The sequence below is a fragment of the Cyphomyrmex costatus genome, unplaced genomic scaffold, assembly GCF_001594065.2.
Source record: "Cyphomyrmex costatus isolate MS0001 unplaced genomic scaffold, Ccosl1.0 scaffold26, whole genome shotgun sequence".
Taxonomy (NCBI): Eukaryota; Metazoa; Arthropoda; class Insecta; order Hymenoptera; family Formicidae; genus Cyphomyrmex; species Cyphomyrmex costatus.
The window spans coordinates 677,521-702,185 of record NW_017276692.1 but is presented as its reverse complement, the minus strand read 5'-3'; the positions used below and the strand labels follow the sequence as shown (position 1 = coordinate 702,185).

The window sequence follows — 24,665 nt, the reverse complement described above, 5'->3', positions numbered from 1 at the left end:
TTAAAAAAATTGGAAAGTGCGATGATAAAAAATCCGCCAACAATACATATAAATGTGAAAATATATATAAATATGAAGAAATTAATTTTTCCCCCAATGAATTTATTCTTTGCACAAAATATAGATTCAATATATTGAGAATATTACGTATACTGTGATAAAATTAGCAAAGTCAAAGGACAAATTAATTAAACGTACGATAAGATTGACGTGATCTTGAGAAAATGTCTAACAGATTAATGGTCTAACTTCAATTCAGCATTTTAAACAGATATTTTAAATTATGTTATCTAGAAATCAGTATTTTACTCAGTACTTACTATTCCGCTCATGCTGCCACGTGTTTCTATTAGTGCGCTTCAAGTTGCAAGTAGCGCAAGTCTCTAGAACGACTGATACATCTTCGTCCATTTCCCATCTTAATATACCGCGAGGCCTTTCACTATAGACGATGTGATTTCGTCTCGCTTCGCACTGAGGCGAATTATACCCACCCGGTGCAATTGTTTCACTGCAGTCTACTCAGCGTGCGCGTGAAAATAATTGACCGTGTCCTCGCGGCCTTCACATTGACAACGAATCGGACATTTCCTATTCCGTTGTACAGGTGAGCGTCTACGAACGCGGATTTCCACGTTCACCTAGGTTTACTGTCTACCACTTCATCGTTACACCAACTTCTGATATGGAGAAGTTCGTTAAATTATATATGTATTCGTCATGGGGGATCGTCCATCACTTAATCATTCTAATTTCACGTATTAAAACGATCGTTTTTATTTTTTATCACGTTATTAAGTATGAAAAAAATGTCTTCCGCTATTGCCGGAACAGACATCTATTCTAATTGTTTAAGTAAACACTTAATTTTCCCATGAAATACGTGATTGCTACTTCTCATTGATTACTATTTAACAAACAGCTATAATGTGATTACGTGTTAGTATTATAATTAAATTACTTTACATTTAATAAAATAGATAATAAGACAAAAATTCAAGAATGTTTAAACAATTGCATAAAATTTTTAATTTATGTATTATATTTATTTACAACAAAACTTTCTTATAATTCAAAAATGTTTAAGTTAAAAAGTATTTATATTTTTAATATAATAAAGAGAAATTAATGTAATTTGATTCATCCTTTCACTTTTAAGCCTCATTATTTCTAACAAAATTGATAACCATCTTATGTGACAAATAGCAATATAATTACAAAACGCGAAAGGCTAATTTTAGTGCGCGCGTATAAATTTTAACTGTGTGTGAAGAGAGCATAACGAATATGTGAATGATGTACCCAGCTATATAAACTAATTTTTTAATATTATAATAATTAGCAAGATAACGTAATGAGCTATGCTAAGTGAGCTATGCGTGCCGTCCTTGATTTATGAAATTTTCTTTTAAACTTTCAAAAGTCTGGCGGGATTTGATCTTGGTAGAATCTTTTTCTAAAAAAAAAGAATGAAGCTTAATTTTTTTAGAAGATGAAACAGAACAAGTGTGAAAATTTTCATATTAATTTGTCAAAAAGTTTATTATATAAAATAACCACGCATGATAATTTCCAATACGAAATGATGATTAAATCGTCTTTGCATGCTTTAAACATAATTTACATATAGATATTATGTACCTACCTCTACCTAGAGGCAATCAAGAACGATTAACTACCAGGAGAATGCTTTATCTCTTGTAAATCATTAGAAAGAATTGGATATAGAAGGCAATCATATACAGAAGTAAAATTAATAAGAGCATAAAATGAACACTTTCCTATCTTGGTTTCCTAAAGTCGGAAAAGGAATAAAATTACTAGTTTATTGAGCTGTGATCACTTCCCATAAATCCAAAACGTAATATATAGTTTATAAAATATTAAATTAAACGTAATTCAAAGGTACGATATAAAAATATATATATATAATATATTATAAAGATTTCAGAGCAGCAATCTGCAATAATTACAATTACTATAGTTTTAATTTTTATAATTTATTACGATCTCGTATGATAACACATTGTGGAATTTATACGGAAATGAAAGGAAGTGAAGGTTTACTGTGACATAAATTACTCTATTTACAAAGCTATTAATTTATATATGTAGCATATCACATAATTATAATTTATTATATATGAATCTTGAGTAAATTTATTATCTTTTTTATTGTTTTTATGTTTATATATATACAGACATATATAATTTAATATAAAGAATGCATACAAATATTTGCATACCACACACATAATTACACAGTCAACTTTTACATATATTAAAAGTAATTGCATTTGTTGTTTTTAATTATTTATATTCTTTTTTCTTTTTAATTCCCTAAAAAAATATATATTAATTATATATAAAATTATATATAAAAATATATATAATTATAGGTTTTCTAGAATAATAAATTTAAAATGTCTGACAAATTAATAATGTTATCAATTTTTATTACCAATATTTTGTTACATTTCTTAAAAGATAAAGAATCTTACATATAACAAAAAAGATGTATTTATTAAGTAACATTATTATTTGGCAATAATGAACAATGCTTGCTAACAAGATAAGTACAATTGTGCTACAGTGCTACTAAAAAACAAGCAAGGAAGCGAATATTGCTTTCACGTCATCAAGTATAACCATCTTGTCAACAAGACTTGTAACTCAAGAAAGATGAGTTTACTTTCGCTATCTATTTGTCTTTGCGAGAAAATGTTCCACGAATCAACAGTCATTCATGTCATCCGTTGGAATCTCGTTTAATTATAACTAATTATATCTCAACTTTCTTCAATAATACCATTTGTGACCGCGTTTCTTTGTTTTTCTTCGATGGAAGATGTGCTTATAAATTGGTATGTGAATCGGATACAGTTTTTCCACTGGAACGGGCACATGCTTCTCAATAGTTATTGGCACCGGCTTTTCCACGGGCACCGGTATGATTTTCTCCACCGGATATGGGACCTTCTTCTCAACTGGAATCGCGATGGTTTTTATAACCGGCACAGGAATATGCTGAATGACCGGCACGTGGACAGGATAGGGCTGAGCAACACCTACCGCCATAGGATGAGGTACAGGTATTGTTACGTGGTGTGGCACTGGAATTCCTGTAATTTCAAAAAACGGATAATTTAATTACTTTGTGTTTTCTTTTCTGCTGATCAAAGCATCAAAATTGTTTAGAAAAATTAAGCATTTTTTAATCGGTAATAATGTAAAAATATAATAGGAAAAAATGAAGAAATAATATTATTTTCTACAACAAAAATTAGTAATAATTAAAATTTCTAGTTAAAATAATTTTAACTAGAAATAAAATTAGTTAATTAAAAATAAAATTAACATCTCAATATATTCATTATCACATAATGACATTAAATGCAATTTATGTATGTATATATCATATATGCTATAAATATAATATATTTATATTATCTAAATTAATATCATATATAACTAAGAAAAAGTTATGACAATGTATTATCGAGTATGTATGTACATGTATTCATTATTAATTATTACTAATTTTTCATTTTAAACTAATTTAGTTTGAAATGAAAAAAAAGAAGAAAATTCGTTTAATAAATAATTTTGGATAAAGATTTTCGCAAATTCGTTTAATTAAGAAAGTAGAAAGTACCACGTAAAGGATGAAACTTAATACGATTGTAGTTTCATAACATGCTTTAGTATTCAGAGGTGGAAATTGAATTTTTCGCAAATCCGCACATGTGGATCGGATAAGAATTTTTTCATGAATACTATTTTGATCAATCAGATAAGAATTTTTTCATAAATATTACTTTCGTATGGAAACTGCTTTCACTAATAGTGTAAAAAAGGCAGAAATAACGTATTTTTGGCAAATACGTTTATTTATTTTTTTAATAAAATTTATTTTTTATCGATTTATACGTTATTAATAGCAAGAAATATAAATTTCTTGCTATTAATAACGTATAAATCGATAACATTTTTTTTATTAAAATTACGATTTATACTTAATATGACATGAGCTAACGTTTTATTACATCTATTGATATTGTTAAATAATATTATATTATAAACTACATAAGAATGTTTTTGTATTTCTTATGTTACTATAATATTAGATAGTTTTTACTATACGGTAAAATTTAAATTATTTTTTTCTACAATTTCGTTTAATTTATTCTTACTTTTTTTTAAATTTGTGCTAACTTTGCAAATCTTACCAATATTTTTTATAACTGGTACTGGCACTGGCTTTGTAACTTCTACATGCTCGTTGATCGGCACAGCTTGAACGATTGTATGTTGAACATTACTGTCTTTAAATCCTTGATCCATGTCTAAATGAAAATCGCCACCATTTTCGAAGGACGAATATAATCCATGAGAAGGAATATTCTGATGAATATTAAAGTTATGGTCGTTCGAGACGTAATTCGTAATTTCGAAATCAGATAATCTGTAAACATTAGAACAATAATTAGGAATTACAACACGATAATTTGATCTTGACATACATACAACATTAGAGGTAATAAAAACGATTATTAAATCTTCTCCTTTCGTTCCTACTTACCCATGCCATCCAGAATTACCCCCTGACAAGTTAGCAAACGTTGTTTTTATTAATAAGCATAGAGCTATTATCTAGAATAACAAAATGAATCACTACTTTTAAATACTTTAATTGTAATCTTAGTTTTTAATATAATATAATTTCTCACAAATTATTTTATATTAAAGCGAATATGAAAACCTGATAATTACAAAAAATTTAAAAATATACATATAATGGTAATAGATTGTAAACATATATGTATTTGATAACGATATTGCTCAATTTATCTCTAAAAAAATGTAAAACAATTGTTTGTTTTTTTTTATAAAATCATAATAGAAATATATACGGTAGAAAGCAAGAAAATAAATTTTTATGCAAAATCGTTTTGTGATTAATTTTACTAACAGATTTTTTTGTTATTGAAATAATGTACATCGACAAATAATTTAAGTAATAAAAATAAGAAAGTTATTTATATTATATGAAATTATATATCAAATTTTGATTAATCTATTATAAATTTAAGTATACTATCTCTTCCCTACCGTTAGATCAAAATTTAATTATTAAAGTCAAATATGAATGAGCAAAGTAATAGTAGTTTCTTATACAAGAAACATCTTATTTGCGAGCAAACACTCAAAAAAAATTTATCAAAATAGTCTTTCTTCCCTCTAAGGAAAGTGCTGCGCTGGCAACGCGTCGAATTCGATATCATCACTTTTGCGCCACATAAGAATATTCGGAATCTATGAGAACGCTACCGTACTATGTATCGCACACGGAAAGTATGGAAATATATCGACGATCACTTTCCATCGCTATTGTTTGCCGTAAAGCCGGAACTCGTTCGCGAACTGAGTCGGGCAAGGAAACTAAATGCCGTGAATCTCCGCTTCCGCGATTTCCACGCGACTCCCATCACGATCCCCGGAAACCCCCATTTATCTTTTTTTACTTACTGAGGGTAGATGGAGCATTTTTCAGAATACGTCACGAACGGATAACGAATGGAACTGCGGATTTGTTCCGATGGACCGTTCGTTTTTATACATGACGCTTTCTCGTTCTCCCTACCCGTCCGATGGATAGCTGATGGTCTGTCGTGGAAACTGGACACGTGCGTACGCACCTATATCCGATTAACAAGTTGAAAACAAGTTTGGTTCAAGCCTACTAGTTTGAGATTACTAGATCGAAACTGCAAATCTAGTCAACCGAGATAAGAACGTGTTTTCGATGCGATCGTGACATTGCGATATTGCAAGACATTATACCAGCGATCCTCAATCGGGATGCCGCATTAATGATGGTGTATGATATTTATGTTTAACGCAAAAGAATGATAAAATTAGATGACATCACAAAGTACTAGAAATGTTAGTATGCAAATCAGGTTCATCGTTCGCAAAGAAATGATTAATCTAATAATAATATAGGAAAAATGATAAATTGTCTTTTATACAGAGAAAATGGTTTTGCTGAGGTACACGAAAATTAGTCAAGAAAATAATATGTCTAACTATCTAAACAATTACATTAGACGCTTAAAAATGGTTATAGAAGCAAAACTTTTGCTATACTTCATCATATTTCAGCATCTTATCTGAGTATACATAATTATTTTGATGGTCTAATAATTAAAATATAATAATTAAATTAAGCGAACAAAATTGTAGAATAAACATATTAAATAAATTTTTAGATCTACATCTAGTCAAATTTGTATATATTTTAACAAAATCTTTTTTCTGTGTATTTATTGAGAAAGAATTGTTGCAACTTGAAAGCTTAGAAAGTAATAAATTTATAAAATTAACAAATCTCTATCTAAAGTAATAAATAAATTATAATAAAATATAAATTGATCGGAATTGTATCATAATAAATTGTAAGTGTTGTAAAACGTTACTGATATACACACATGAAGTAATTTGATCCATCATTAATAACACAGTTGCTTGCATGATCGAAAGGTGATCAGATTTTTCTATGAATTGCTCATTCAGTCGCAAATTCTTATCGATTTCCTGACCCAAAAAATACAATGCGTCAATTACAAGTATGGTGAGTAAATGATGATAACGGTTAGCATTGACCACCCTCATAATCGTCATTTTACACGTGCTCGCAAACATATGAAAGTGATTTCCTTTTCGTTAAAACGTGTTCTTATTTTGCGGCATGTTTATATCGCTGTGGCAGTGAAATGGAAATATCTAATCCAAATATCAGTGCGCATTTAATATGCATTTAAAACTTTGTATTTCGCAATATAAGTGAAGGAGAAATTATACCCATCGGCACAGAAGTGACTACGAAACTATAAGTATATATTATATTTTATAATGTATATTATTGTAGTTTATTACTGTCAAACTTTGATTTGCGAGATAGCACCGTCAATATTCTGATCACAGTGAATAATCATATTATACGTTTGGTCAACCGAGATATCCATCGCATATCAAAATTTAATACTTCAGGAATTTTTGCGGTAAAAACGATTTGCCATTGCATATATTTATTGTGTGTGTGTGTGTGTGTGCTTGTTTATTGCATTATCTACATATCTAAAAATATCTACGAGATAATTATAATTGCAGTGAAGGCTATGTTTATCGGAGTAATTTAATCGTACAGCAGGAATATTAGAGTATATTTCAATACAAAATTATTATTATTATTGCGTTTGAGGAAAACGCAAACCGAATTATACAGCTTTTAAATATACAAGATGTAACATTTTGTCGTTTACTTAGAGACATTAATAACTGTGCGGTCAGGGATATCACCTGCTAATGCGTGATAAAACATTAGATTATAGCTAGATTCCAGTGAGAGTAGCTGATGTGCGCACGTAAGAAAAGAAAGCAAATAAAACTGGGTGAAGGAGAAGTTCATGAAAAAAAGCAATTGAAAAAGACGCGATCAAAGAGAGCATTATTCAGTTCGGTGTGAAAGGTGGATCTCTCGATCTTGTAATGTTTGAAAATTGCGTTTACCGTGGCACTAGTACGACGATACAGAACGGATGATTAACCACGTTTAGCGAAAATCGGGCTGCTGTGTTCATTGATGCCTAGAAGTTGCGTGACCTTCCAATTTGTAGCATTACTTTTAGCGTATGAATATTCGAACTGTCTGTAGTACTTTCCATATTATTTAAATATAAATTTTAATTTTACGGAAAGTTGAGATATCACTTTATTAAGAGTGCAATTTATATTTAAAGAATAAAACCATTCACATATTGGACCCCGGTATCTCTGTATCGCTTATAGAGTCATGCACGGTCTCGCATGACTATATATGAAACAAGTTTGCTATATACCAAGTTTATCGTGTTTGTGCATATTCAGCTATCAGCAATGTCTTGTTAATAATATACATGATGTACTATGTTAGCGACTATAAATATCTAAATGTGTGTAAAGCACAACATTAATTTAGATTTTATATAGATATTAATTTCCTGTCTTTTCAAATAAAAAGAATGTTGATTCAATAAGTATTAATGCATATATTTTAACGTTTAATGTCTAATTCTTGGAACAGAAACTTAATAATAAATACAATGAGAAATTTTATAATTATAAGCCTCTTTCTAAATTTTTTATATAATTTCTAATTTTAAATATATATAATCCGACAGTATTCATTTCTAATTTCGATTATATACAATCCAATAGTTTTAATAATGTTATAAATAATTCCATTTTAACGTATCCATCGTATTTTCGTTCGGCTGTATAACTCTTTCTCTTTCTCTCTCTACTTACTCTTCCGAGTATCATTAATACTGCCGGGTCATATTTGCACCAAGGACTTGACCGCATGGTCCATTTTTTCAGAACTTTGACAGAACTACTTATTGTCCTTACAAATGGACAAGAGTTTGGGAGCAGCGATCTAAAGAGTGCAGAAAAAGTGACTTTGATCGAACGACTTTCTTCCGCATTTGGTTCGTAGAACTTGTAACGGCATTATCAGGATGACGGGCAATCCGTGAGGATGACTAAGAAAGGAAAATGCGAGTGAAAGGATCTCGGTATACGTTCGCCGTGTATGCATAGTCGTAGATTTGACTGATAACTATACCCAGATATCCCTGCTGGCAGAATATAGATTGCAAGTACTTGATCTTGGGCGTTGCGTCCCACGCGCGCGTAACTGGACATTCTGACCTCACTTTCATATAGTCTGTCGATTCTTCTGAAAGGGCTACCAGTATACTTTCATTCTCCTTTCCCTATAGAGAACAATCTCGATAAAAATGAATCGGAAATTTAAAAAGCAAATCTGCAGTCTAAAATGCGAAATGCTCTATTGAATGAATCATTAAATTTTAAATGCCTGCTAAATTCCTAAGTATATCAGTAATTAAGCAGATTCTGTAATTACAAAAATGGTTAGTTATATGTTTGATAATATACAAGATGGGACACTTAAAACGTAATATCTTGAAATTAAACATAATAAAGAAAAATATTTCAAACAAAAGTTGTATGTATTTATAAATTATATATGGGTTTTGTGAGATTAAAGATGTAAAAATTGACGTTTTTCGATACATTTGTGATTTTTTACTAGCAAAGTAAATTTTTTTTCTACTTTTGTATACGCCATCTTAAAATGTCAACTTTCATTTTTAAAATATGTATTTTTATAATGCCGTACGTTTTTTTTTCACCGAGATAATTTCTGCATAGTTACACGAATGTCTTTTGATTTATATCGAATAATTTTGATTTGTAATAAATTTAAAAAAACACACAACATATTTATATATTCTGTTTTAGAAAAAATTATATAGAAAGATTATTGTTTAATATACTAAACAAAATAATTATATAAAATAATAAACATTAATATTTTATAATACAACTAAGAACATTTAACATATTAGATAAAGAATATTCTTTTGAGGGAACATAAAATACTTCCTAGTTCTACGCATAAATTATGTTATTATCTACATTAAATAAATAATTTAAGAAATATGTAAAGTAACAGAAAATAATAAAATTAACAGAAAATTCACAAAATAAAACTGTATATAACTTTATTGATGAAATAATCTTTACATATATATAATAATAACTAAATTATATATTCATAATACTATATAAATGCCCTTTTATGTAACCATCACCAAATGTATAATGTATGCTGTTATTGATATACGTAAATATAATCAAGACAACCGCGCGATTTTTAACCCCAAGGATGATGAGCAGATTTCTGTAAACTTGCATGCTGGACTGCAGCTGCTATTGCGTTTTCTTTCGCAGCTATTATATCCTTTTCCTGTTTAGATTAAACAATGCACGTAAATATGTTAAGAATAAATTGACATCAGTAACGACTTATAATTGATAACATAAATGATAACAATTTTAGATAAGAACTTTAAATAGTAATTAAAAATATTAATATTAACGAAAACTACTGTTTTATTTTATACAGAAATATAATTAAAAAAATTAATTTTGTTAATAATACCTTAGCTTCCTGCTCGCTCTGACTAATTTGCTTATCAACATCCAACTTTCGCAATTCTGCGGCGGTGTTAGCCGCGTTTCTTTGGATTGCTGCAGCTGCGGCGGCTTCTCTTGCTGCTGCTACTCTCTGTGCAGCTGCCACAGTATCCTTTAGGGTTGCTAATCTTTGTTGCAATGCCACGAGTTGTCGGGCGCTGGCTTTAGCTTCAGTCTCAGCATGTTGTGAAATTTCATGCGACCTGCATAAAGTGGAAATGTTACAAGTGCGCAGCGTAAAAGAGACAGCCAGTGGCTATCACGTGGCGATCTGCGATAGAACGTTAGATGTAATGAAATGGAAAATCAAAATGAATTAATAATTTATATACCTCGCGGCAGCTTCTCTCGCCGCTGCTTCCTTTGCCAACGCAATTTTCTGCTGAATCAGTGCAGCTTGCTTCGCCTCCGCAACTTTGTGCTGAACTGCGACAACGTTGTTGTTTGCCTCCTTTGCTTGCTGAATCGCTCTTAAAACCTCGGGCGGATACGCGATGCTAGGCGTACCAGACACCGGATCCTTTAATGCCTATTACATAAATTCGTAGCGAATATATTCCACAAATCTTATGTGTAAACCACAGACTTCTACATGATTTCAGACTTACATATAGCCGCAGATTTCTATAGAAGTCTGTGTATAGCGGTGTAACGCAAAGTGTGTAAAAATAAATGTGCGTACCTGAAGTGCCACATCGTGTGTAGCTTGAACTTCGACCTGTGCGAGCGCTACGTCCGGAGTGATCGGTGGATTCCAAGCCGAAGTCGCAAAACTTTGGGCCCAAGGAGCGAAAGCTGGCACAAACCCAAAGAAATCAGGCGATCCGAAAAACGCCACTCCGCGCTTATGCTTCTTTGAGTCCGATTTTAGCTCCACCACCACCGCAACAGCGGATAGAAGCACAATCTACAAATCAATACTTAATTATTCATATACATAAAAATATAAGTCAACTTTAGGAAAGAATTGTTCACGGTCATTTTTGTCTCAGAGTCTGTAAAGTTCTAAAATTCCTTCCAATATTTGCACAATGCATAAAAAGAATGGATTCGTTAAAATATCTAAAAATATTGTTAAATCTGAATATAATTTTATTGAATCATCAAAATAATTATAGGACGTTAAAGCTAGTTGTTAGAATATCGAAATGCTTTTTGCAGCATTTCATGCTTGCTATACGTAATTATTTTGATAATCGGACAAATTTATTTTCAAATCTGTATCTAGCTAGCTAATTTTTACTTTAATAAAATTGTTCTTCCCGTGTGTTAGTTTTGAAAATAGAAATTTTCTATTTTTGTTGCGATATAAGATATAAAAAGTTTTATGTTCCTAGAAATTGTGGATTTGATAAAATATAGACAAAAATGTGCTTGAGCTTTTAGTTACCGTTACGATGATCTTCATCTTAGCGAGAAATATTGCTGATGATACTGAATCCTTCACTGGTGGGCCTCCGGTATATATACAACTTTTGATAGGAGGAAGAATGCTCTAGCGTCTCCGGGATAATCACAGAATTAATTAAAACTATTAAAAGGTGTCCGTAAATATCCATGTATCACAAACAGAATTATAGGCCTTTATTGACTAATGACGATTTTCTGGAAGGCGTATGCTATACAATCACTGCACACGAATCCACTTACATCTTAGAAATCGATGGACGAAGATCATATCTTGTCCTCGAACTAAGGAAGTAGTTAACTAGTTGTGAGTACGTACGGAGTACTTCCGCTTTAATATATGGTAGACAAGTAAATTTAATAGATATTGAGAGGATATTCGATATCTTGATCAAGAGATATTGTTTATACGTATGTATTGTTTCGTACTTATATGGCTCTATAAGATGAGAGTTATGAAATATAAAACATAAATAAAATTGATATAAAGAAAATTAATAACATTAATTATTAATTCTTTAATAAAATAATAACAATTAATATTAATTTCATATATATATATATATATATATATTAATATACACAATCTAATTACGATATTATAATTATGGGATTAATATTATAACAAAGTTAAAACAAAAGCACGTTGCATTTGAATGATACAATTATAACATTAAATAATAAAATGCAAAAACATTAATTATTATTTGTACATATAATAAAATGCAATAGAATTGTCAATTTAATATAATAAAATTCATAATTTGTATAATATTATATCATATTATATAAATATTATACAATGTATGATAATAATATTATGTCATTAAATTTATATTTCTAATTTTTATTAAATTGCTTATACACACACACATTAAACAATTATATTTTTAGAATTTTTTGTTTGATGTACAAAAAATTTAAGTTTTTTTTATAAAGTTATCACCGCGCGTATCTTTTTGAAATAAATTTGTAGCATCAGTCAAAAATTGAAATATTTGTGTATGATATAATTTCGATTAAATGATCTATATTATAACAGTAAAGAATAAGTACAACATTAATATAACGTGTAATAAGTAAACAGAACAAAAGCTTAACAAATAATATACGTGGAATCGATTGTGTTATTTTATAATATTACATAATATACAATAAAAGTAGGACGTAACAGAAACAAATGTAAATGTGCACAATACTTGATTTCTTCTAAGAAAACCGCAGAAAAGAATTCAGATTTTTGTATAAATAATATTATATCAATATAAGATTTTGCCAGGGAATTTAGTTTCAAAATTTGCACATGCAATATATTTCTTAACTTAATATTTGGTTACTTCGTTGTTCAGATTCCTGTCAGATCACGAAAAATTTCTGCATTTGTGAGAGAACGCACCCGGCCGCTCAATATACTTGGCTCATAAAAAGGAGCTCCGTCGCCAGAATCTGACAGTTGTCTCACATTCGATTTAGGAACCGTTTTCTTAGACGAGTTCTTATTCAATTTCCAGTCGTTCACGGAAGAATACGGATACAGATCTTTGTCTTCGGAGTTGTGTTTGCTGTCGGTCTTGGAATTCTTCAATTTGTAATACTTAGCAGCACGAAGGTGATCATTTTTCTTTGGTGATTTCTTGGAAATCAAAAGCTTCTCAGTTTTTGCATGCTTAGAATATTTTCCAGTCCTGGGTTTTTTATATCCAAAAAACTCTTCATAAATCACTTTGGGCGATGTTTTAGTGGATATGTCAGAACCATAAGCGGTGCTGTCTCTATAATCCATCTTTGGTACCTTACGATTTTTGCGGGAATTGCGAGACTCTTGACTCTTCGACTCTTTAGATTGTCCTTGCTTTACGCGAGATTTACTTTTTTGTTGCCGTTTAGAAGAACTCGAATCAACATAACTCTCTATTTCTGGCACTTCTTTCACGTGCACATATTCTGTAATTAAAAATATTAAAAATATTAATTTAATATTTCTATTAAACTCATTAACATACTTATTACTTCAATTAATAAAAATATAATTTTATGTAAAAGTCTCCATACGTAAAAAATAATTTACTTTCTGGATACTTTGTGTTTATGTAATATTATATTATTTTAAATTTACGCGAGTTTATTATTTTAAAATTATCTTCAAAGATAAAGATATTAACAAATTGTTTAGCAATATAATATTATATAATACTTATTGAAAAATTTTGGTTAAAACTAATGCAAATGTAATTCTAGATATACATATGTGCATAATATTCGTCGATTCTACGTACCTTGTTTCGGTAGCTCTTCTTTATAAGATTCTTCGAATTCTTGCTCAAAATCTTTCTGATAATATTTGGATCGTCCTGGAAGTTGCACCTCGTAAGAGTCTTCATCGACTTCCTTGCGTTTCTCCTGCTTACGGCTTTCTTCTTCATCCTTCTCTTCTTCATCCTCCTCTTCGAAAGAATCATGTGATGGTTTTGAGGATTCAGTGTATTCACCACGGTATTCTGATGATGAGTCTTCTTCTTCTTCGTCGTCGTCCGATGAATTTTTATAGCTGGAAAATGGTTTATCCTCAAAGTCATCGTCATCAGAGTACGCTCTATGCTTTCCAAATCTCTCGTCATACTCTTTGAAAGGATAAGACGTCGAAGGCTTAAAGTCACTTTCCGTTGGCGACGCTTTGAAATGTTTTCCTGCTTGACGTTCAACATCGTCATCCTCGGAACTGCTATCGTATTCCTTATCCGAATTTTTGTATCCTAGAAATAATATTACTGGTATAAATATATTTCAAACTTATTTTATAATTTTAAATCAGAACTTAATAAAATCATTAATTTATTATCAAAATATCTGCAATGTATATAAATACATTTTCTAATAATTTATTTTATAATTTTATAGAAAGAAATATTAAAAGTCTGTCATTTTTTAATATATCTTAAATTAATATTTTAACTAAGTTTTTTACTTGGACATGCACGTTAGAAGACATAATAATACACACTTTCATCATCTCTAGTTTCATCATCGTCGTCATCAGGTTGGGGTGTATGTGGCTCTGGATTTTTCGTGTTGATAATCTCCGCGTCATTCAGAATGCCTTGCGTTCCGACGGAAGGATGAGCGGTATTTTGTCGCACATTAATAGGCTGCACATTGTCATTATGTTCCTTGTCAAAATGCAATTGTGGTTGATTATAAAGGGATTCGTAATTGCCTTGCGCTTTGGGAACATTACTTGTAACAGGGTAAGCTTCTATACTGGCGCCTTTGTACTGCGGAAATTGCGGGCTACCGTTGGCCTTCTGAATCGGTATGATTTGACCCTGGAAACTCGATAAAGGCGATGAAAACGGCGAATCGTTACTCGATTGAAGTGCTATGTTCAATTTTGGTCCGGTACCAAATTTAAATCCTACATCCGATTCGATCGGATAGTTCGAGCTTAGTAAAAACGGCTGACTCTCGAAGGTGGGCAAAACTTCCGAGAAATCTGAATTGCTTTGGAGTTGAATGATCGGAACCGAGATCCTTTTGCCATTCATGTCCACAGTGGCTTCATCTTTTTGTCTAAAGTTCTGGGTTGTCTTGTCCGATGACGGAGTAATACTTGACATCGTTGGTATACTCGGTGCGTACACTTGCGAATAATCGGTAACTTTTGACAATGGATAATTCATTTTATACACTGGCGCCTGGACGGTGGGAGAAGAAACGCTCTGGGAGACAAGCTTGCCGATATTTGTGAACGGAGGATACTCAAAATCGGAAAAGCTGGACAGTTCAATTGGTTTGTACTGATAAAACGCATTGTAGCTAGGCGAATAGATGCCCTGCAGTTTTTGGTGCGACTGTGACACGATCGATTTCGACGCGTCTAGCGGTTTCTCGACGCTCCTTGCAGCTTTGTAAGCATCGGGATTATTCAGTATACCAAAATACGGAGCCAGCAGATTGCTTCGATGAGATTCTATCTGGTGGATGGGTGGAGAAACGTAGGGAAGCGGCCGTTTTGGCACACTTCCATATGCGTGAGAACCAGGTCCGTGATTTGTGCCAGTATAAGGCACTCTCTGAGTAACTGATGCCTTGACGTTTCCATAATTAGGCGATAATCTTAAGTTAATATCCTGAGGCGACGGGATTCTTGGTGTAGTTTGAGTACCTCTTGATTGCTCCTGATTATTAGGGATATTGTGGGTGGGATCTACGACTACACGTTTCAATTTAGTAGACGTTGCTGACGTGACGGAAGTTCCAGTCGAAGTCACGATCTTCGTGGCGGAACATATCGCAGACGTAAAGAGAATGATGTTCACAATCTGGAACGTATTTAGCGCACACGCGTTTTGAATATCAAACTGTGTTTAATATGAAAAAATGTTAACTAAAAATAGAAATATGTATTATGTTGCATAATAATTTATTTGATTAATATATAAAATTTAATTGTTGATGTAAGTTATATGTGTAATGCCTTTACAGGAAAATAACGATTCTGCTAAAATATCTAAAAGTTTAGCTAGATCTAAAAATAATTTTGTTGGATTATCGAAATAATTAATGCAGAATAATGATAGTTGTTTGAATAATGGTTGTTAGAATGCCAAAATTTTTTACAACATTGCTCATTATATTTGAGATTTCTATGTAAGTATTTAGATCCAACAAAATTATTTTTAAATCTGTATTTTATTTAAATTATTTTAGATAATTCAGCAAAAGTATTATTTTTATAAATAAATGTAAAAAAGATAGCATCGAAACTTTTTTCAACGTTTTTAAGTCAATTATACATCAAAAATACTAATGACATTATTAATTCACAATTGTCACAAATATATGATAAAAATCGATTTCATCGCACAACATATCCATGTAATAAATGAATCACATTTGTAAGTAAATATCACTGTTATTACAATGTTACACATAAACGATCGACATGCGGTTATTTAAAATAATTAGGAAACTGAAAAAAAACACGTACCAACATGATACTCGTACAGTTCGGTACGAGTAGAAACCAAAGTTCGACGTTAACTGATTGCGACCGACATTCTCTCATCTTTTATATTCGGCATTTACTGATGCGAGACAACAGAATGGGTTGGACTTTCCTAAACTTTGTAAAAAGCGTATCGAGAAAAACCGAGTCAAATCACCTCGCTTCTCCCTGATCAGTGAAACCATGATCATAACTATTGATCTAGCTTTTTATTAACTTATACTTCTCTCTTTTTGTAATTCGTTGTATTTATATATTATCATCATGCAAATTGCATGCAATGCGATCAAGAATTAGATAAACAATTCTTTTTACTATCGTAAATCTGTGGATATAGTTAAATTCGATTTCCTATTTGATTGTTTAGTACAACTTGAATTATTACATATAAACATATAATATAGGAGAAACATTTATAATATATATTTACCACACAAATTTAAATGGAAATGAGAAATAATAACTTAAAATTACTGTATAATTATGTAGATATATTTCTAATATTCATTGAATATTCTGTAGAGATAATAATAACTGTATCATTTACCAGAAGAACGATTATTTCTTTTATTAGCTGTCGTTATTCTAAGAAAACTTACGCAAGCATAACTAGCATAATAGTTTTGTGAATTAACGTAGATCCCAAACTAATTTCTGTCTAATTCTCAGGGTTTTCGAGAAAGTGGCTATTGCACAATAAAAATGCTCCAATGGATTTATGTATACAAGCTCCATTGAGTAAATCTTAAAACTAATGATTGTTACATACCGTAAGGTGAACGTCTCTTCCTTCTGGGTTATGGTTGAATTATTATGCCAATCAAGTGGAAAGAATGCAGTTGTGCATATTTTTGCCATATTATTGATTTATATTTTGTAAATATAATAATTAATTTTTTTTATATAATAATATAACATTAACGTCTGTTCCAAAATGCAGTTACTAATTTCTCTCTCTCTCTTATCTCTAAGTTGTCAGTTCATCTTTTAATCAATTTTTTTTTAATGTTGTGAAAAATGATAATTACGTCTAGACTTATTATATTTTGTGATTATGATATATAATATAACGTAACATTTTTTTAAAAATAAGAAAATGTTGCTAACAATTTTTAATATTTTATAATATAAAACTTACAAATCATTATTTTAAATTAAAACAATTATTCATTGAAATTGTAGTATTTTCAATTTTTTTTGTTTTTACTTTTGAAAGACATTTCTTTTATATTATTTAACATTCTATGTACATAAAATATATAGTAGATATTCAAGAACTTAAATCTTAAAATGATAATAACACAAATACATATAGTATATGACAGAAATAATATATTCATAAAAAATTAATAAATTATTTATTTATTTTACAAAAATACTGAATGTTTAATATTTTGAATGATCATTCTTTTTTTAATTTTACTATTATAAATAATTATTAAAATTTAATGTAATGTATAAATTATAATAAAACATTTTCAGTGTATACAATAAACAGCAATTCCTTCTAGAAAATAAAACATTTTTGTTAGTTTAAAACTAATATTAAAATCCTCATTTGATTTGTCACAAAAAGCTCGAAAAATACTGTTATGTATATTAATGCAACTATGAAAACATTTTGCCTTCAAAATGTTGATGTGAAAGTTTGATATTCGTATTTTTTTGAAAACTTTAATTTTAAAACAGCTTTTTGCATAAATATTAGAATTAATTTATCTCAGGAAACATTTTTTTAACGCGTTTATCACAATACGTTTATTCAGATCAAAAGTGAAAGATATATTAAATAAATAATAAAGAACAATATATTTAAATTAATTAGAGTATAATTATATTTATTTGGTAAAATAAAATGTTATTACAATACTCACCTTTTACAAAATTCTTTGTGTTTATCTTTGCTGTAGAAAAAGTGTTTTTATCGCGTATTTGATTCTTGATCACGTCCTTGAATAGATGAAAGAGAAAAGAGAAAGTTGATAAGAAGAGGAAACAGATATAAATTCAACAGAATATAAAACAGATATACAAAGCCATACAAATTACAAGACGTATGTATTTCTTGTTTAACTTAATATGTATATACAGTATTTTTCTGTGTCTTACAATGATGACTGATGAATTTCCTTTCCCTCTACCCGAACATTCCGTGCGAGCGCATACGATACTATCGATTAATTTTTCATTTTCCGTATAAAACTCATTTATTATAATTAAACACTTATTGTTAGTGCAAACAGCGCAGCGGCTCGATACTGGCGTGATTTTGCATTTGATAATGCATAAAGTGGACGGGAAATTGTCCGTTATCGCGAATGGGAGGATAAACGTACTCGTACTTACTACTTAATTAATTATAGTCTTTTCACGAACAAACTTATACTGAAAAAAAGAGTTCCGATTGAAGCAATTGGAATTCTGGTTGAAAATGGACAAATTAACAATTTTTATTTGAATTTATGATTGTGTGTGAGATAATCAAAATTTTAATTAACATGATTAGAGTCATCTGATTCGTCCATTTTCAATCAGAATTTTTTTTCAGTGTACGGATTTTATGCAGATCCAGCGAATGCATCGCGTGATCGATATCTTGCTTGTATTTTTGATTACGAATTTACGCGGTACCATTCCCCGAATAGATATTCTCGTTGGCAACCGAAGTAGGTTGGGAAACGATGTCGGACCTATCCATGTAATCCCTGAAGGTATTAGCATATAACTGCTGCTGCAGCCGACGTCTGTCTCTCTCGAAGAATTGACTTAATTGATCCTTGTCGCGAAAATAGTTCTGCGCGCCTCTGTTTGGCAATTGTTTATTCTTCATTAACATACCAAGAAGATTATGCATTCTAGGGTGATTGATGTCATATTCTGTATTACTTTTCATTTCTCGTAAGATTTTACTGAGGCTTTCCGGCGTCGACGTGGTGAACGTCGGATACGAATCAAAAAACGACCGATGTCTAGAATCGTAGTCAAAGTTTTCATGATCGAAATCTTTAGGCGGCTTACGTGAGTAAGCGTGCGTTCCATCTAGATACACTTCTACATTACTAGCAGATGTTTCTAGTCCACTGGATCCTTTATTTGATCGTAGTTTCCTCGGGCCATTCTTGAATCTCGATCCAGGTCGTTTCTTCATTTGTTTATCGTGGAAGGGAACTTTTGAACGAAATGCATCCGGTCTGGGTGGCGTGAGAAATTCCAAGTAGCTATCGTCATTGAAGTCATAGTTGGAACTCGCAGCAAAGTTCGTATCTTCCAGTTTAGGTTTGCGACCAGGTTTAACAGCGCCATGATAGATATGTATTGGTCCCCCGGGTCGTGTCTTTAGCAAATGTTCCAAAGTCGCTAATAGTGGATCCAATTTCTTTTTGTCGCCTGAAGATGTGGGCGCGTTACTTGTATGTACGTTATTCTCGCTCTGGTACGCTTCAAGAATATCTCTGTACTTGGACTCTGTCAAGGAAGATTTTAATTTTTGCAATTCGTGCCTTAGTTTGGCTAAGTCACTTGCTTCGGAATTATTCTGAATGTTTCCCGGTTTTCTGTCGTTGTTCCATTTCTGCGAGTTGTACATTGTTTTCAAGGATTCTTTGAACATTTCCTCAGCATATTTCTGCAAGTCTGACGCAAGTTTCGGTTTCATGATCAACTCGTTTTGCCCTGTTAAGGGTTTAAAAAAATTCCCGCCAGGCATGGCAGGCACCAGATTCAAACCTGGTTGAAGAGGTTCATTCGTCGACAACTTGTTATTAAGAGCGTTTTGGTTTTTGATAATGTCAACGTTAGGAATGAAATTGATAGGATTAAACACTGGTCGTTCCTGAGTCTGAGCAAATTTAAGATCCACTTGCTTAGGTTTGGCTCCGGACTCTGTTAGAGAGTTCACGTAACTGTGCAAAATGGTTTGCGGAGTAGCCGAGGCAATAGTGCTAAAAATTGGGATGGGTGTCGTCAAAACAGTAGCCGGATAATGCATCGCTTGATAAGTATTCATATTGAAAGGATTTATTTTAATGTTTGGATTTACAATCTCTACGGTCTTCGTACCCACATTCGGAAGATGAGCGTTTGTCGCTGCTGTTCCTAGCATATTTAAATTATTAATCGAGTGACTAGTCGTACTGTCAGCAGCCTGCAACACAATGCCAGGCAGTCTACCGCCCTTCGTTAGTTGCTTATTCATTTGAGCTTGCAGTTCCTGTAAATTCTGTTGAGTTGGAATTAGCTGCGTATTCTGGCCTTGCATATAATATGAGTTAACATTAGCCGCCTGCTTCTGTCCATTCTGACCGACGGCTAGGCTCGCGGTAGCGAGGAAGTTTCCACCGGAAGTGGGGTACACGTTCTTCTTGATATGAGTTTCCATGTTGGCCCTGCTCTCTGGCATTGTTTGGCTGGACAACAAAGTGGGCACTGTCGACGCACTCTGTACCTGCAAGTTAGCATGATTAATCAAATTCTGACCCTGCAGTCCATGGGGATTTACTTGAATATGAGTTGCCTGCAGCGGCGTCTGTAGAAAACTTGGATATGTCTGTATAGTTGGTTGCGGAAATACGGTGAAGGTCGTTTGTGGTGTTACATTCCCCTGCATACCGTGAACGTTCAAGTTTTGCAGCGCTGGAGTTAAGCCGGGCGTAAAAGCGAATACAGGTGTCATAGTGCTCGGAACGTAAGTCGCTCTCAATGTATTTACGATCTTATTTGGACCGCTTGGATGTGAAAGCAGAACCGTCTGTACGGGATTTTGGAAAGTGTTCTGGCCAACAATGATATCGGGCACTGGCGTGGAAACCAGGTTCTTCGATATTGCCAAATTCTGAGTGAGAACAGGTTGAGGCGTACTCAAGAGAGGTGTTGTCGTGCTAAATGTACCAATCGGCGCGACGGTAGCGAGATTCTGCAACATTGCGTTGGACATATCAAAACCCTGGCTACCACCTAATGCGGTTGCATGGTCGAAGTTTCCTACGGGCACGAAATTAACAATGTACTTCGGCTTCTCCAACTGATTCAACTCAATCCCGTTGGAATGAGAGATTTCAAGATTTGGAGTTATCTGACTCCATGTATTGGTATTCCTCGATCCATGAACTTTCTTTGTTTTCGTGCTGGTGACTCTAGAGTCGTGTCGAATGTCTTCGACACTCTCGTCGTGGTGATTCGCACTGGGATCATTGAGCCATGGATTCGCTTTCGTTCTGTGCCGCTGCGATTTTAATTTTGCAGAGTTATACATGTACTTACCCTCGTCTGCGCTCTCGTTCAACGTACCTCGATGTTCTTTGGAGAGCTGTTTTCTGACGGAATCAGGACGTTTCCGATTTTTTTGTGCTCTCAGTCTTAGCCGGTCGACATAATCGGAGTAATCTGTGTTCTCATCTGAGACTTCTCCGGAGTCTTCCGTGCGTTGATAACTACGCTGCCTGTTGTTATTGTTATAAGTGTCATAAGTCTCTGAATTAGAAAATTCTGAGTTTTTCAAAGTTTTGTCATCATTATCAGACTCGCTGTCTTTCAGCTGGCTGCTGAACTTTATCTCCATTTTATGGTTACTCGGTTCGGCGACTACGACCGGTTTCATGAATCTATGGCGTGTCCTCGACGATTCCGCAGCATCGCCATAAGTTCCGCTATGCGCGAGTTCGTTAGCCTCGTAATTCGTCCTTGATGAGGACGGGGTCGCTACTGCATTCTTGGTCGCGCTCAGCCCATTGTAGTTTACAGTATTCTGCTGTTGATAATTACCAACGACTTTCTCCTGCCCGTAAAGAGTCTTCTTTGTATCATGGGCGTTGTTGTACGAATAGAATTGAGCATAGATATCCGCGTCATTGTTTTGTTGCGACTGCCAACCGTAATTACGGGTGTGGTTCTCAAGTCTCTTCCCTCTCTCGTTGTTCGAATGCCTCGAAGATTTACCGGACTCGCTGTCGGTCTCGGTGTTCATTGTGCTGTGCATGTTCTCGTAAAAATCCTGGTAATTAGCCACCGCGGGGGTGTCGTTGTTCACCTTCAACAGCTCGAACTCATTCAGCCTATCGTCCTGGAAATCGAAAGACCTGCGATTTGTCAGTGATCCAGGTAGACTCAAGAAAATCCTCGCTTCCGAGGAGTACGCTAAGTCTTCTTCCAATTTTTTCACCCTCGAACTGTCTTCAGCACTTACGGCATTCGTCGCGTTGCTTTCTTCAGATCTCTGCTTCTCGTAATCACTGGTCTGTGACGAATCGAGTTCGTACGAGACGGATGGCGAGACGGATCGCACCATAGGGACAAAGCCGTTAGAATTTTCATAATGTATAGTTGACGACGATATGCTCGAGAGCTCTTTTTCAAGGTCCTTTGAATTTTTATTCGGTTTTACAGCGTGTACCATGGTCTCCGAGGCAGTTGCGAGTTGGTCAAAGATCTCTTCACTCTTTAAGTCAGCATTCTCTGAGCATCTTGTTTGTGGCCAGCCGAGAAACAGCAATATCACCTACGAAAGTTGAGAAATGCTATTAAATTATATCTGTGGTTAAAACTTAAGAGCCAACTTTCAAATCGTTTGTCTGAATAATCAAATAATTAATAGTAAAAATAAATTTAAATGACATTATATCATTTTCATATTGTTTTAAGTTATATAAAATTAAATGTAAAATAAAACGTAAAAAATAAAAATTGAAAGAATTTACTTGAGATGATACAACTTATTTAACTGATAATAAACATATGAAAAACCATCGAGTTATTTTAAAGGTATGAGATCTGAAAGATACATATTATATATCGTATGTTTTTAATTATAAGTCTTGCTAAAGAAGAAAGTAGCAGATATGCATTGCAAAGTTTGGATAGCCGCTACATGATAGTAAGCAGTATTAATTGCTGTTTCGTCAAGGAGATGACCTAGAAAAGAAAAGCAGACTGGAAAAGTAAAATGCGTGTGCAATGGAAATAAGGACTGGATGTGCAAGGAAGCAAATCTTCGTAGACTTTCTCACTGATTCATGGTCATTTGAGTTATCTGACAATGACTCCCATACTGGTGTCACCGTTAATGTAATAATTTTGAGCGGTAAAAAAGAATTTCCAAAGCTCGGAGTGCAATTGTATCACATAAATGACTTTTCTTTAAAAGATGCAGAAATCTGAGCAGCCAACATATAGTTTATCCGTTTAGAGAGTGTCGGTGAAAAGTAATTGTGGAGAAAACAGAGCCAATTTTAACTATTCTTTATGCCTATCGTTAAACAAGTCGGTCGAAGTTGTCGATCGAAATATAACGTCATTAATATGCACATCTTTATTTAGAAGCAATTTTATGTGTGTCGATATCATAAGCATTTAAAAATGATACGTGTGCATTGATAACTTTTTTTTTATAATGAAAATTTATAAGCTCTATTCTTTGCTGTTGTACATTCTAAAAAATGTATTGAGATTACACCGTTATTTTTATAGTCTATTAAACAATATGTATATTAAAATAAAAAAATAATTCTTCTATTATAATATTATTTTTAATTTAGCGCATACCTTAAATAGTAATTTTTATTATAAACCATTTGAAAAATATTTACAATTTATAATTTATCTTGTATATTTAATATGACACACTTAAAAATTTTTATAGCATAATAATGATCAAGAAGATACAATTTAAAATGTGTATATTAATATAATGTGTGTATAATAATAAAATAAAAAATAATTGAATATAAAGTATGTAAAATAAGTACAAAGAATATATATTGCATGATATATAATATTATTTATGCAAAGTACATTTTATAGCAATTTGTTATTAATTTTTTATAAATTTTATAATACATGTAATTCTAATATTAAAAATCTATAAGAAATACTCTGATAATAAAAAAAATTTCAAATAGAAAATTAAATTGTTTAAAAAAAAGAAATTGAGGATAGCGAAATTAAAGAAGATGAGATATTTTTACATGCTCTTTTTCTCTATACATCACGATGAAAGAGGAGAAATAGAGAGAGGAGAGAGAGAGAGAGATACACACTATATTAGATTAATATTCTCTTAGAAAAAGTTCCACATCATTTCACATGTATTGGGAAAAATCCGTCACTAAATTTGGAAACATAAGTAATGCGACATTGCATCCAATATTTATTA

The 24,665-nt window shown here is 32.1% G+C and overlaps 3 protein-coding genes across 3 annotated transcripts; all 3 read right to left on the bottom strand.

Annotated features, from left to right (window-relative positions):
• Positions 1-2,799: 2,799 nt before the first annotated feature.
• On the bottom strand, positions 2,800-8,406 carry LOC108774527 (zinc finger protein 512B-like). The gene is made up of 4 exons (XM_018540662.1): positions 8,350-8,406; positions 4,583-4,653; positions 4,230-4,465; positions 2,800-3,122 (listed from the first exon to the last, which is right to left on the bottom strand). Exons 1-4 carry the CDS (start codon positions 8,404-8,406, stop codon positions 2,800-2,802), a joined length of 687 nt encoding a protein of 228 aa, XP_018396164.1.
• A 1,378-nt stretch (positions 8,407-9,784) lies between these two features.
• On the bottom strand, positions 9,785-11,515 carry LOC108774526 (protein TolA). The gene is made up of 5 exons (XM_018540661.1): positions 11,498-11,515; positions 10,790-11,014; positions 10,440-10,636; positions 10,073-10,310; positions 9,785-9,877 (listed from the first exon to the last, which is right to left on the bottom strand). The coding sequence occupies exons 1-5, from the start codon at positions 11,513-11,515 to the stop codon at positions 9,785-9,787; spliced, it is 771 nt and encodes a 256-aa protein (XP_018396163.1).
• A 7,624-nt stretch (positions 11,516-19,139) lies between these two features.
• Positions 19,140-22,910, bottom strand: LOC108774525 (uncharacterized). The gene has a single exon (XM_018540660.1). The coding sequence runs from the start codon at positions 22,908-22,910 to the stop codon at positions 19,140-19,142; it is 3,771 nt and encodes a 1,256-aa protein (XP_018396162.1).
• Positions 22,911-24,665: the final 1,755 nt, after the last annotated feature.